The 14,680-nt window shown below is 41.3% G+C and overlaps 2 protein-coding genes across 7 annotated transcripts; one reads left to right on the forward strand and one right to left on the reverse strand.

Moving 5' to 3' along the window:
• The first annotated feature begins 682 nt into the window (after positions 1-682).
• LOC136444617 (N-acylneuraminate cytidylyltransferase-like) lies at positions 683-10,054 on the forward strand. Of its 3 annotated transcripts, none has more exons than XM_066442260.1 (8): positions 692-804; positions 4,688-4,795; positions 5,843-5,959; positions 7,489-7,629; positions 8,683-8,766; positions 9,030-9,099; positions 9,366-9,511; positions 9,923-10,054. In XM_066442260.1, exons 3-8 carry the CDS (start codon positions 5,861-5,863, stop codon positions 9,983-9,985), a joined length of 603 nt encoding a protein of 200 aa, XP_066298357.1. In that variant the 5' UTR covers positions 692-804; positions 4,688-4,795; positions 5,843-5,860; the 3' UTR covers positions 9,986-10,054. The 3 variants fall into 3 exon arrangements, with proteins under 3 accessions (XP_066298355.1, XP_066298357.1, XP_066298356.1); XM_066442259.1 differs by having other exon boundaries at positions 4,688-4,826; positions 9,923-10,053; XM_066442258.1 differs by lacking the exon at positions 4,688-4,795 and having other exon boundaries at positions 683-804; positions 9,923-10,052.
• A 65-nt stretch (positions 10,055-10,119) lies between these two features.
• LOC136444616 (tripartite motif-containing protein 2-like) lies at positions 10,120-13,873 on the reverse strand. Of its 4 annotated transcripts, none has more exons than XM_066442254.1 (3): positions 13,790-13,873; positions 12,714-12,925; positions 10,120-12,203 (listed from the first exon to the last, which is right to left on the reverse strand). In XM_066442254.1, exons 2-3 carry the CDS (start codon positions 12,895-12,897, stop codon positions 10,552-10,554), a joined length of 1,836 nt encoding a protein of 611 aa, XP_066298351.1. In that variant the 5' UTR covers positions 12,898-12,925; positions 13,790-13,873; the 3' UTR covers positions 10,120-10,551. The 4 variants fall into 4 exon arrangements, with proteins under 4 accessions (XP_066298351.1, XP_066298354.1, XP_066298350.1 ...); XM_066442257.1 differs by lacking the exon at positions 13,790-13,873 and adding an exon at positions 13,672-13,779 and having other exon boundaries at positions 12,762-12,925; XM_066442253.1 differs by lacking the exon at positions 13,790-13,873 and adding an exon at positions 13,672-13,779.
• Between the last annotated feature and the right edge of the window lie 807 nt (positions 13,874-14,680).

Raw genomic sequence — 14,680 nt, forward strand, 5'->3', positions numbered from 1 at the left:
AGCATAGCCATAAAGAAGTGAAGTCGATATTCGTCAGCAGCAGATTCGTAGCAAAACGTCGTCCCTGTCAGTGACACCATGCGTCCCCTGCGGAGAAAATGGTTCGCCCCTGAAGATGTCACACAGATACAAGTGGTTGAGCAACTGTGTCATGACACCAGATGTCACATTCTTTTGTTCGGAAAATTCGTCTCTTTTGTGATAGGCTAAAGTCGTCCCAAAAGTCAAAGATTTTATCTGGGTCACCATAATCTCCTTGCTATGGAACATAAACATCGTGTATTCGTCAAGAAATGAATGATTTATTACACTAGAGTATGTTGAACAATTTACCAGATATACACACTGTTTATTCAACTGTTCTTCGTTATGTAGCCGGTAGCCTCATACTTAAGTACAGGATAAACGCTTTATAAGAAGGTGAACTGGCCTCAGCCACCATAATAACACACATTGAGTTGGTATGTGCCATCAATTGAGTCTTTTCAACAAGTTTTTTGTTCAACGTATCCTGAACACAGGAATAATTTATGAAAAAATAAGTGTCCCTGTTTTCAGAACAATGCACACCTGACTTTTCGATTATATCACAGTACTTAGAACAACTGACCAAAGTTTTTCTGTGCCCCTCTTTGAGCCCTAAGGCTCGCAATTAAATGGATAAGCCCATAACAACAGACGGCTGTGTCATAGGTAGAAATACCGGTTTATAGTCGGTGTGTCTTTTCTGTCGTGACGTCGTGTTAGCACAGCGAATCTTTTTTGAGAACATCAGCCGACTTATTTTTCTGACTTGGAAGGCTAGTAAGTGTTCTATCTTATTTTGATTGTTCTAGAGACTTCAGCAAGGGAATTGAAAGTAGAACGTGGCGAATTAGACTGGGTGAAGTACAATGTGGGAGGGAAGTATCCTCACTTCTTGTATTGGACGACTTTTTAGGCAAGTGATGCAGGGTTCATGTTGCCCAAAAGGGGGCGCTTGAGTCACTGGTGTTGTGGTGCCACGTTGAGATTTGATAACATGTTTTCCTTCTCTGACCAAGCCACTATCATTCCACTTAACTGGCTATGTCGGTTCTTGGCTTTTATCAGTAGGGTAAGAATATTTGATTCAAGAGAAAGGAAATAAGAATATATGAATGATCCCTGGTGAAAATAGAGGTTTTAATCATGGAATAATATTTGTATGTTATCATCAAACAAAAATTCATTTTGAGACTTCATCTCTATGTTTATACATTTATGAAATCAAGTTAAAAATATTTCTGGGACCACCCTCCTTTTAATAACAATGGCAACGAACATGAAATTTATTGCATATTCAAAGAAAGAAGAAATGAAAATGAACACTTTGTTATATCCCTCTAAATCTACAGAATTTCTTCTGTCTTCTTGAAACATGTGTACACAAATTTACATAGTTTTAGTTGGCAGGATATATGTGAATGATTCTTTCTTTGTACAATGTGCATGTTTCTTGAATACCCCCTCTCTGCCTAACTGTACGGAGATTAAACACGTTCTGTCTGTGTTTGAGCAGATAAATCCCATCCTAGGGGCGCCATGGGAACACCCTGAAAAATAACCTACTGAACTAATAAAGGGATTTTTGAAAGACATAACCCAATTCCGCCTCACATTCTTTCGTAAATCGAGCCCAGTTTTGTAGGTGTGTACTCTCGGCTGTACTTCGGAAGTTTAGCACATGCGGGTATGAAAAAAAGAGGTTAAACCTTCTTGGTATGACTAAAACCTTCGCAATGCTGTCTGTGACTAACAGCCCCCTTCAAAATTGCTTCTATGATGCCGTCCATACATGTAGTACAGACATGCATCACTTTTGGCACAACACGCGTTCTATACGAGTTATCAACTGTAAGAAATTCCTGAAAGCATCTCTGTTTATCTTGTATATCTCGGGCATGACACCGGAACAGGCAAGCTACCTGCTCGGATATATCCTACTCTTCCACCGTGTAAAATTCGTGGTGGCGCGTCCTATGGCCTGAGGCCGGCTGGCTTTATGTTGTTGTTTTTTGCATCCTTGTTGTTTACACTGAGTCAACAGTATCTTCATGTAGCTTCTTCAGAAGTACCCCACAGATACAAGGAGTTTTATACGAACCATAGATTTTGTCTTGTTGGGTCATGATGGTCTGTACTATCTTCAGCCATTTGACGTTCTCTGTTAGAATTTAACGCTTAAGAATTAAAGTCACGAGAAAGGTTGTACATGGATGCATGAACAATTCTGTGCGAAGACCACCTTTGGTTGTACAGAAAGATAAACCCCAGCGCAGACCAAGCAGACCAAGTTTAGACGTCGTTTTCTTGAAGAAAGTTCTGCAGTGTGAAAACAGATAGGGATTTATTTCTTCCCTGTCTAACACATGATATCCAGAATGTATAGAAGAAATTCGGTGTGTTTTTTGTTTCAGCTTTGTCAAACAAACTAAAAGCTGGAATTCATCATTGCCTTGGTGGTGGAAGGATTCGTTTCAGGAAGGCTTTAAGATATGAGTAAACAAATGAGTATTTGCAGAATTACACCTGCTTGACACATGCTTGACAATGCATGATACGAATGCTAGATTTGAAGCTATGACAAACCATGATATAACGAATGAATGAATCAATGAATGAACTTTGTTGTTCGACAGTTGTACACGGTACAATGTATGGCAACAATGACAAAGCAACCAATACAGTAATACTAGTCTACTAGTATATTCTAAAAACTATGACTACAATAATATGGACGTAAATGGCGCATTGACATAATATACGTTAAACGTTTCTGTCTGTTACCACACATTCTCTCTTCTGTAAAGCTCTACATATGTATTGGCCGATGCCGAGCTAAAACAACTGCTTTGATTCTTGTAACGTTATTGCGACACATTGGTGACAGATAGCTCTGGGGGTTGACTAGCTGTATATAGTTCTTCTACACGCGATCTCCACACACTCAAACGGTTCGTCAATAATACATGAGGAAATTAAGCGTGGCACGACACCATCGTTGATATTCTACCGTTTTTAGATTGCCCAAATTAGTTGGCTGGTAAACTGAGGAAACATTAACGCATGGCGCAAAGCCCGTGTCACACTGAGTAACGACTTTCGGCCGAATTTATTGATCACCACAGGGTCACCGAGTTTAGAAATCGCCAGAGACATTTTTTTACTTGAGGACGTGGCAGATCTGTAAAAATCGCGCGACGATCGAGAGAACACCAGGCGCATTACTGCCGAAAATGTTATTAGTTTTGTAGGTGTGTAGCTCTCTTGTACTTCGAAAGTTAAGCATATGCGGGTAGGCTCTACCAGCCTCCGCGGGTCGTTGGTAAAATAGTAGAAATTGGCCAAATAGAGTCAATTGTATGAAGGGAGTTGGCTACGGAGAGAGGGCCAAATATGCGCCTGTGAATGAAACCCTCCATGGCCAAAGTCCCCCGGCAAATGTTCTCCCCATAGCCGGCGCGGTTAGTCTGGTAGAGACTAATATGCGGGTATGAAAAAGGAGGTTGAACCTTGGAATGACTAAAAACTTGCTGCCTGTGATTAACAGCCCCCTGCCCCTCCAAAATTGCATTTAGAGCTCGTAGACTTGTCGCGCGATCGGCCGATCGGTTTTCCTGCTGTCTGAAGGGGCATATTGTAGCTCTTACCACGTCATAAAGATGCGACATTGATAGTGTTTTGACAATGACAAGTTTTAAACGACCCATGTAATCAATTAGAAGTCGAGTTAGGTGTTTGCACATTTGCACAAGCCTACATTTGGGGTTACACCCCTATGTTCCAACGCTCCTATGTCCCGACACTCCTGTGTTCTACACCCCCTAACCATAACCCTAACATAGGGTGTCCCTACATTTGGGGAACAACCTTTCCCAATGGTACTCTTTCTGCGGACCCAACCAACACAAAGACAAAGCAATCAGGGATGGCAGCTGTTACATTTCTGACGACACACCTTTATTCGTTGACATTAAAAACAAAAACAGGATACACACAGTGCCAACGTAGGAGGTATCTGAGCTAGTTGTGTGTTTTTGTTCTGAGATCGGGCTTTGGTATCTGAATTACGATCTACCCAACTTTTCATGGACGTAATAAGTATTCTGTACAAACCAAAAAGATTCGACACCGAAAAGCTCATACATCTGTATTTGTAAAGCCGGTATAACCGCCCCTCGACGTAACACACCATCTCGCAGGCACGCGGCGCGACAACTGCTGGTCAGAGTATGTAAGATGTCTCACAGAATGTGTAAGAAAGTTATCAGAAACACTATTATGTAGAAACTGAAATGATTCGACACTGAAAAGCTGAAATATGTTTCTGAACCACGTGGCCGTTCTTTCACCGAAATGATCACATCAGCGATTGTGTATCTCTGTTTGAGGCAGACGCCGCTAATCGATAGAGAAGTGACCCCTATTATCAGCGATTGCGCTTCTATTCACATGCACGTAACCCCTTCACACCACACCTGCAGGGCTTACCGTAAATCATCATCATACTTTCTCTTGTAATTTATTCAGTTTAAATCTACTGAGCTTAGAACCAATCTGTGAGTGATAAACTTACGTCTTACGTAATGAAATATCTAGAATGGGCGAGGATAGTGAAAATGTGACCCTCAAACTATATTTACCGAATTTTATCCTAATCCTAGAGGGAATTGAATTATAAGGTTTACAGTATGGCAGCCATAGTTTACATAGACACCGACAACAGATACCGGTTGGTGGTTAACACGGAGTGCTGCTTGCTCGTCTTCTTCAGGTATATTGACTTCCCTCTACATATAACACAAGTAAGGGTGTTTGACATACATGTAAAACTAGCTATGCCACAGGCACGTCCTAATAAGTGTAAAGCCCCTGTACAAATCGGCGTATATACTGTTTGAGTTTTCGGTAGGATATTGTTAACTAGATATGATGATGACATTTTAGTTGGAGTCAGTTGTACTTTGGAATCTTGTTATGAAAGCTGAAGTAGGGAGTTATTGACATAAAGTTTGCGAAATCTATGCAGTTGAGGTTACTTTGGATTAACTCTTGGCCTGATAAGAAAACAATTAAGATTTTTTTTCTTGATTGTGATAATATTGAATAGAATCTGAGTCAAAAGTAGAAGTTTGACAAGGATCTTGTGTACAACATGGTTTTATCAGCAAAAGTTGGACAATCGTACTTCTCTATGAAAAAATGCTTGTAAGAAAGTGAGCTTTACAAACGACATGGCTTCTGCTTAGTACAGTGTTTGTGCAAAATGTTTTACTGTTTTGTTGCGAGCTGCATACTGTTACCCGACCAACAATCTGTGTATCTAGGTGTTCTACCTATAAGACTGGTCCTGTCAGGGTCTTTTGTTTTGATCTGCTCCGTTTCTGAAGTCAGGGGGGTTTGATTTTGGGTTGTTTTGTTTTGTTGTGTAGAATAAGATGGGGAGGGGGGCTTGACTTTTCTGACAGCTCTATTTAAAGCGGATAGTGATCAACGTTTGGACACAAACGATTTAGTCTATAGAAACTACCCCATAGGCTACAATTACAACTGTTGATTTCAACAGTGTTTTTATTGAAATTGTTGCAGCACAACTTCAGATGAAAACGATTGTGTTTTTGCTACCTCTGTTGGTGAGGTTATTGCCACGGTACTTTTAATCGACAAAAATCAACACATTGACTCATACTTTGTTCTGAAATCTCTTTACATCATTTTGCCCTGCAGTCTGACAACAATAATCTACGAAACTGTATTCGAATAAAACTCAAAAGGAGAAAATGTAACCTTCTGACATCTTGTTTTTTTCTCTATCTTGTAGGTCCACTTTTGAAGCAAGATGTTTCCAGAGGACAGTGCTAGTGAGGAGCCATCTGTGCGGATGGGGGAAGACACAGAGATTGGGACTGCAGTCGGATACAACTTAAGCAGCTGGAAGGTTTGTACCAAACCCATGTACTAGCTAGTATCTGATCTTACTGAATACAAGTCACAACTGTCATAACGAATTATATTTTTTGAAAGTTCTTGCCAACATGGGCTAAATGCGTTAGTTATACATCAAAGGAAATGTACAATATCGTTACTTGTAATGTTGATAGTGGATAAGGGGACGTATAAGAATGCAGGTGCATTCAACTATAGCAGTCGCTGCCAGAAAAATCAAAACAAGATGACGTGGTACTGGTAGACATTTCTAACGACAGAGCTTCAGTTGTTTGCATACGATCTGTTTGAATAGAAATTGATGTTTTGGTAATTAAACTTGTATAGAACTGAATCGACGGGACCACACAATACTGTCGTGTTTAGCCTAAAACACACATAACCGACTTGCCATCATTCCAGTACTCAAGCTACACTTGTTATCACAAGTCTAGGAATGGGTCTCTGTTTTGGCTAGAGCTTTTACACCCTTTTTAATATTTTAGATGACTATCAGTCAGGAGTTGACAGTATCATAGGGTATTGTCTCTGTATCTCCCAGAGATATTGTCTACTTTCCCCACAGGACTTGTAGAAATAACGGACCTCTCACGAAATGTCAGTTACACAAAGGATTCCGAACAACCCCCACAATTGGTCGTCATTTCGCAGTTAAAAATGGATGAAAGTTTCCTCAGAGGATACGTAAAACAATTAGTCATAATTGTCAGGAAGATTTAGTCTACGGCAGATAGAATGCGGACTTTTGCGACCTTCGCTGAGAAAGATAAACAGTAGAAGAAAAAAACAATGAAACGAAGAAATAGGTAGCAGTTTGGCAAAAAGAGATATCTAATCGATTATTCTTTAAAAGGAAGCACACAAGATCAATAAGGTAGATAGAAAGCAAAAGTTGGGTCAATGTGACAAACTGAACAGCCGTATTCTATTTATTTAGTTTTCCCTTTCCCCGACGAATAGCATTTTGTTGGGTTCAAATTATGCAAATTTGAGACATATTTGATAATGGATATCGTCTTCCTCTACTTCTAAAAAAGAAGCCAACTCAACTCAACTAGTCTAGATATATCCAACACTAGCATCTTAATCAGTCTCCTGTAAGCTGTTAAATGTTGAGTGTGTCTAGCTTAAGCAGCATGTTTTATGCAAAACTTAAACATTTTATTTATTGGTTCAGCATGTACATGCTAGGGTTATCCAACTAGCCGGAGGCTATTACTAAGGGCGAACACATGTGTGGTCATGGGACTGAAGGTTTTGGACCATCGCACACCGGGGCATGCCCCTACTCTTTTTCGAAACTTTAACATCCTATGTGATAGTTTAAACTCGACATGTTGAAGTACTCATATACTTGTTATACTTGACTAAGGTTAATTATTTTGTATCCCATTCTTGTTATTTAGTTGTAGAAGACCTTACGGAAGTCGCTGTACTTTTGTTGTGTCAATAAAGATTTCTGTATGATCTGCTTGCCAAATGAAAGTACTAAAGGCGCGTGTTTCTTGTCTCCCTGCCCAGTGCCTGAAGCTGCTCGCCCTGAACGCAGACGGGGTGCTGTTCACTCCCACAGCGCTACAGGGTCCGGCCGGGCTGCACCTCAGGACGTACCATTCACGGGACGTGGTGGGGGTGCGGCGGCTCAGGAGGACAGGTGTGCAGGTGAGACAAGCGGGGGGGAGGTGTGCAGGTGAAAAAAGGGGGAAAAGAGATTAACGAATATCAATTATCTTTGTGGATATAAGGTGTATGTGCTTCTGACAATGGAAATCATTCGGATGGATATTGCTGGGAGACTGCGTTTCGAAAAGAGGCCAATTGGAAGAAATCAAATCGTGTTTGTGCATGTGTGTGTTTGTATGTTCGTTTGTGTGTGTGCGTGTTTGTGTGTGTGTGTGTGTGTGCGTGAGTGTTCGTTTATGTGTGTGTGTGTGTTTGTTTGTTTGTTTGTGTGTGTGTGCGTGTGTGTGTGCTCAACTAAAGACTGACTATTGCCCTGTTACTTCCTTTACAAGAAAAACGAAATATACATACATGTGGATGTAAGATCAATTTTTTTTTTTGAATGATAAGACCATGCTTCTTTGGAGTATTCATATATATATGTTATGTAGCTGCTTCATGTGGGTGACACATATATCATATACTAGTAGACATTTGCTTCTAGCCATAATACTTGTGTTACCGCCTCAGATATCCTTCAGTGACAACGCTGTACGGCAGCCTGAACCCACATGCTTGTCGTCTAAAACCTTAAGCCCACCGTACTGTTCTAAAGTCCGGTTATTGAAAAAGCGAAACCAATGAGGTTAAGCATATATGTTCTGTATCTAACCTCCTTGGTGAAACTAATCTGTAGAGTCAGGCGGAATAAAGTTCTGACCAGAAATAACACGCTCCATCGGCATAACTAAGGTGTAAGGTGCATACATCATGTACGGAGGCTTGGAGATCATTCCACTGTATACGCTGCAGGTTTATAACGTTACCTCAATTAGTAGAAGGAACTGGCGTTTCGCTTGTTTCGCAACAAAACGTTTTTGTCGGGTCTTCTATTTTTCTTCAATTTTCGTCGGACAAACAAAAAAAAATGACAAAAAAGCCCGACAAAACGCCTTGAATACGTCAAAGCCAAGCTTGAGCCTAACCTCTGCTTGGCCAGTGCCTTGTTTACTGACCAGTGTACCGAAACTCTTTGGTTGACCGTTTCTACAGGTGTTGCTGCTGTCAGATGAAGACGATCCTGTATTCAACACGTTAGCGGAACGGGAGAAATGCAGCCTGCGGCAAAACTGTAAGGTCGGTATACAAGGAGTGTTCATTTGTATAAACTTCAACTTCTCCTGATAGCATGAACATTGATGTTGTATTTAAAATCTAGTCATTCCTGTTTCAAGTGAATTTCTCCCCCCCCTCTCTCTCTCTCTCTCTCTCTCTCTCACTCTCCTTCTCTCTCTCTCTCTCTCTCTCTCTCTCTCTCTCTCTCTCTCTCTCTCTCTCTCTCTCTCTCGGGCTAGTGTTACACCATGGAATTGATTTGTTTCCCCATTTCTTTATCACAGGATAAATTGAGTGAGTTGGACTCCCACAGGCAGGAGCTGGGTCTGAGCTGGGCGGAGGTTGGTTATGTTGGTACGTAAAGCGGCCTTAACTTCTTCAGTACCTGCTTATATAGATTCAGACTCGTCAATGAATGATGATTACGGCGCAGGAATGTTGGTTTATCTAATGAAATATGCAGTATATACCATAAGTATGCATTTCAGCTATAGACAAGCTGGTTTCGTGGAGGCTATTCCTTCTACTAAAGATATCTTTAATTCTGATATTTGCCCAGAACGTTGGAACCCCCCGACACCATCTAACGAGCATAATTTGAATGTCTACACACGTTACAGGACATGACGTGTCAGATGTGGAATGTATGCGGAGAGTTGGCGTTAGCGCATGCGCAGACAACAGCGACAGCCTGGTCCAAAGAATAGCCCGTTTCGTCTCCCACTACGCAGGCGCAAAGGGAGCACTGAGAGAATTTACCGACCAGGTAATACTACAGTCTATTCAATATTATAAGAGGGAAATCATTTGCATTTACAACTTATGATCGGTAATAATTACAAAGGTGATATGGCAGTTTCATTCTCACAATCGGAACTGAAAATTTCTTTCATTTTCAATATACTAAATATTTTATGCATTTCTGTATCAGTATTTGCTGGACGAGGGCGATATATATGAATCAGATAGATAGATAAGATAACTTTATTTGTTGGACTAATCTTAAAACATCTGACAGCCTCCTCTTCTCTCAGGATACTAGTACATCCTTACTATCGAGCAAAATACATACTTAGGGTTTTCTAAGCAACTCAGCAGAAAAAAATGTTGCTATCATAATCCATTTTCTAATTGTCCATCGTTGTAACATTTGTTTTCTTTTTGCTATTCATTAAAGGTTGTAGAGCTCAACAAAATGAGGCCCAAACTGGATACGGAGGTAGACGGCGTGATCAGATAGACGTTGGGAAAAGTACAGGACAACGCTGCACATCTTCGCAATCGTGTCAACTAAATATCACTGAATATATATGTGCTATAATATTGACAGCAAATAAAACACAAGTGAAAAGCAATGGTGTTTAGAAATCATGATTGAAACGAAATTGTAAATACTTTATAACCGTATTCAGTACTTGACGCCTTACACATTACCAGAGATCTAATAAAATACTAAATGTTATCATGTACTTTCATAGATTCTAGTGACATATCAACCACAAACCCTGTCTCCTATTTAAATCTCCCCCCATCAGTTCAAGTCGGTATTTTTTACAAATATGTTTTTAAGAATTATGCATGTCTTCTTTCAAATGTGTTGCAATGGAGACCTATTCATCCATGAAATCTTAATACAACTGGGTGTTCCCTTCCACTTTGAACAAGCTGGTATTCAAGGGGGCAAAATAATGCAATCCCACACGGCAAAACATACTACAAACTAAAATGAAACGCAATCAGTTCTGACTTGCATAAGAAAACAATAAGTTATTAGACTAAGACACCACGTTGTCGGGTGTTATTTTTTTAGCGACACATGAAGTTCTTCACTATAGTTAAGCTGCTGGTTGCTCCATCTGTGACGACGAGAGCGCCTTTCTTGGAGACAGCCACGGCAACAGGAGCCCTCAGTCCTTCTTGTTTGGTCGCGACATGCTTGACGAAGTGCCCGCGCGCATCAAACAGGGACACCCGACTATTGCCCCGGTCTGCTACGACAATGTTCCCGCTCGCATCGGTGCACACTCCCGCTGGTAAGCTAAGCTGTCCGTCGTCTGACCCAGAACCGCCGAATTTGAACAGAAAAACGCCTTCAGCATCAAACACCTTCACCGAATGGTTGAAGAAGTCCGACACAATGATTTCACCCCTCGCGTTGACTGTCAAGTACAGCGGTTGGTTAAACTGTCGATCTAAGGCACCTGGTGAGCCGAAGGTGTGACGCAGTCCTCCCATGGAGTTCATGACGATTACACAGTGATTGCTGACGTCACTGACCAATAGGTTCCATGTGCGTGGGTCAAACGCAATGCCTGCTGGGTGCGCCGCCATTTCGAGGCGCCTCATGTCCTGTAGCTCTCCGTGTTGATTGACTATCATCACCGATTTGTGTGTTTTGTCAGTCAGAAACAGATTCCCATCTAACGCCATGGCTATCCCCTCCAGTCGGGTGTTATTGCTGTTGATCTCTGGGCACAAAACGGTAAAAGTCCTGAGAAACTTTCCATCTGAGTCAAAGACTTGAACCCGTGAGTTGTCCGCATCTAGTACAAATATTGCACCCTCGTCAGATATTGCAACACCGCTTGGATACCGAAACTCGCCCTCCCCACTACCTTCCCTTCCAAACCTAACCATCGAACAGGCACTCTGCTGGTTTGCGTTTTCTTCACTAACATTGCAATATTCAACTATTTTACCTATGCTAATGCAGCGATGGTCTAACTCCTCTCTTACAAACGTGTACTTAGTTGATCCTCTGTTGGTTCCAAGACCTTCGCATTTCGCAGCATCTTGGAGCAATGATCGCATCTTTGTTTGGACCTGCTCAACTTCATCAACCTCAGTAGGCCTCTTCAGTAGCACCTCTGCCTGTTGCTTCCATTGCTCCATGTTCATCAGATAGTTGGCAACCGTCTCCTTTTCCTTCACGATGTCCAACAGCGTTCCCTGGTGCAGCGCTTGAAGCTGTTGGATCTGCTGGTAGACTTCTAGGTTGATCTGCTCCACAAGTTTCCTCCCTGCACTTTCTATCTCCCGAGCAAGCACCTTCCTCTGTTCACACTCTCTCTTCTCTTCTTGTTCCAACATTGACAGCAGACTGCTAAGCTTGTTCACGGTTTCTTTGAAGGAGTCCAGTAGAACTGCATCAAATTTTCCCCTGTTTTCGACCACGGTGATGTTCTCTCTATGCGAAAAGTGTTGCTCACGTATACAGCATTCACATACCTCGGCCTCACACTCTAAACAATAGTAACTGAGAGTGGCGTCTGTGTGACGATTGCATTTACCCAAAGAGTCATCGTTTGTTGTGTGAGGAAGATATTCCATTCTATCGTCTGCGCTGGATACCCATTCGTACAGACTTGTGACGTAATGGTTGTCTTGGAGACCGGATATTCCATTGCTTGGCATGGGGGTGTCCTGACGGCACTCGGGACATGGGAAACGTGTCCTTCCTACAACAAAGGGCACAGACAATCGATTAGGTCACTTTATTACAGCTGTTACATGTGGAGAGATTGATTAAAAAATCGATTGAGGAAAACAAATCAAGAACTCTGATAGTAACAATTTAGCAGAATTGTAGAGGTTGAAAGCTATTGGAACCACAGAAACAGAAATAGTGTCTCATATCCGAAGCAAGTGCAACAATGACAAAAAAAATCAGAACGCTATACACCACTATTATTGATCTCCTACAAACAAACAAGCAAAAAGGCACAAAAACAAACAAACAAACAGACCAAACAAATAAACAGTAGTAAGTCATTATTGACTAGATAACTATTTTTGATTCCCATGTATTTCCATGTACTTGTTTGTCTGCAATTAGCCTTCGGGCATGAATTTGCAGTAAAGTTATTATTATTATACATGTAAGAATAATGACATACGGTATCTAGTGAAATTTAATCTGTCATTCTAGTACACTGAAGTTTATTTTGGGGTGTGGGGAGAACACACACTTAGCTTGAAGGCAACACCTTTGCCGCAGAAAGAAAACCCGTCCATACCGTTGGTATGTTTGATCAGACAGGGTGCACAGAAGGTGTGGACACAGGGCAGAATCTTGGGCGAGCAGAAGGTGTCCAAGCAGATGGGACACGTCAGGAAATGTCGCTTCAGGTCGGTCAGCGGAAGTTGGGCCATCTTTTGTGACGTGGTGGTATGTTATGGTCTAGAAATTACACGGGGAATACAGACATTTAGAATCCACGGTTGTGCAAAGTTGGTGCGTAGCGATGAAGGACTCACCGTCTTACTGCTGGCAAGAATAGCCATTGAAAAGCACTAGAATTTCACAGAGTAGCAGGTCTTAGATGCAATTTAAGGTTATCGAAGTCTTCATCAAAGCGTAACAAGATAAGAAAAGATGTGATTCTTCATCCTAAAAGTTACAGATTGAAAGGTTATGTCTGAATTACAGCGTGAATTAGATGCATGCTGGTAATATACTTGTTTCCCTACCTCCCTTTGTTTGTATCAGTCCAAAACGAATCTCCATTTGAGGGCTAAAACATGTAAATATCGTAGAGTGTATTCTGTTGTGAACGTGTTGATGATGAAATTTTCCTGGAGCAAGAAATGTTGGAAGTAAGCAGAAGAGAATTGAACCATGCAAAAATGTAATAAGCAACATTTCGTTTGTATCCCTTGCGTTATGTATTTCTCATGCACCCGTATAATCTAATATTACACGACCCAGAGGACACTTAAAATCCTGTGTTACTAATACTAAATCACATTTTCAAAGAAATGTTATAGTTGTGTACTTTTTACACCGCCTAATTTTCCAGGACGGTATCGACGTAAAAACGTTGTCTAAATCCCTTTGTGGCACAACCAACGCCCGCATTACAATCTGAACTCCCATAACAACGAAATCACCCGGGAATTAGGCACGAGGTAAGATAAAATACTCACCTGTGACTGGTATTCTCCAGGCTAAGATAGAAGTTCCTTCCCTTTCTGTGCTGTTCCATAAAAGGGCTAATAGCAGGAGAGAAGTTAGTTTATATACGTGTAGACAAAACGTGGTCACCTGCAATCTAGGCGGTGACAACAACCCGGACCTTGCTCCTCTGTCTGCTCTACTCGTCTGTTCCGCCTCTTTTGTGATTTCTGTGTCATCCGTTATGCACCGCTGACCGATAAGTAGCCCCACATTCGGTAACGTGCGCTACTAAATCCGGGAGGAGCCAACTACTCTCAAAGTTTCATCAAAACACGTCAAATCTATACTATGTAATTCACCCAGAGATATTCTATCAGCATTTCTATTGCGTTTTTATGATCAATTTTGAAGTTTATGGAAAATTCATGATCATGCATTTAGGCTAATTGCAAGTGAACAACAGATATTGACAATGTACGAGCAGAAAGTGAATGAATATGTTACAGTCACATAAAACAGACAATGAAGATTTCACTGATAAGGTTCTATATCTATGTCACTGACGCGGGGTTTGACTTCTTCTTTGTTTATGATCACTGGTGTTTCTACATTCATTCATTCATTCAGACAAGAGAGGGGGTTATTCTTCTGGAAAATGAGATAATTGGCAAGTGTTTGAGGATGGTTTCTTAGAAGACAATGCTCGAGACAATGGACAATATACCACATCATAAGGCATGGGTGATGAGCCACTATAATGTTTGTGTTGATTTCGTTATGTTGGCCCTAGATACTCTTTTGTACAATAATAAGGAAAGTCGGAGAGCAATGTCAACGTTGGTTCACTTTATTCACTTACTTCATGAGACAAATCGTACCTGTTGGGATCATGTCCGTATCTGGACGGTGCAGTGGCGCCGCCAATCACAGTTTGTAGGTATTGCACGGCTATAGGCAAACGCCTAAGGACAGCCGGCCGATTAGAGTAAATAACCCGTGCTGAGGCTGTTCTCTCCCGTCCGACCAGTTTCTATTGTG

Source organism: Branchiostoma lanceolatum, chromosome 11 (genome assembly GCF_035083965.1).
Source record: "Branchiostoma lanceolatum isolate klBraLanc5 chromosome 11, klBraLanc5.hap2, whole genome shotgun sequence".
Taxonomy (NCBI): Eukaryota; Metazoa; Chordata; class Leptocardii; order Amphioxiformes; family Branchiostomatidae; genus Branchiostoma; species Branchiostoma lanceolatum.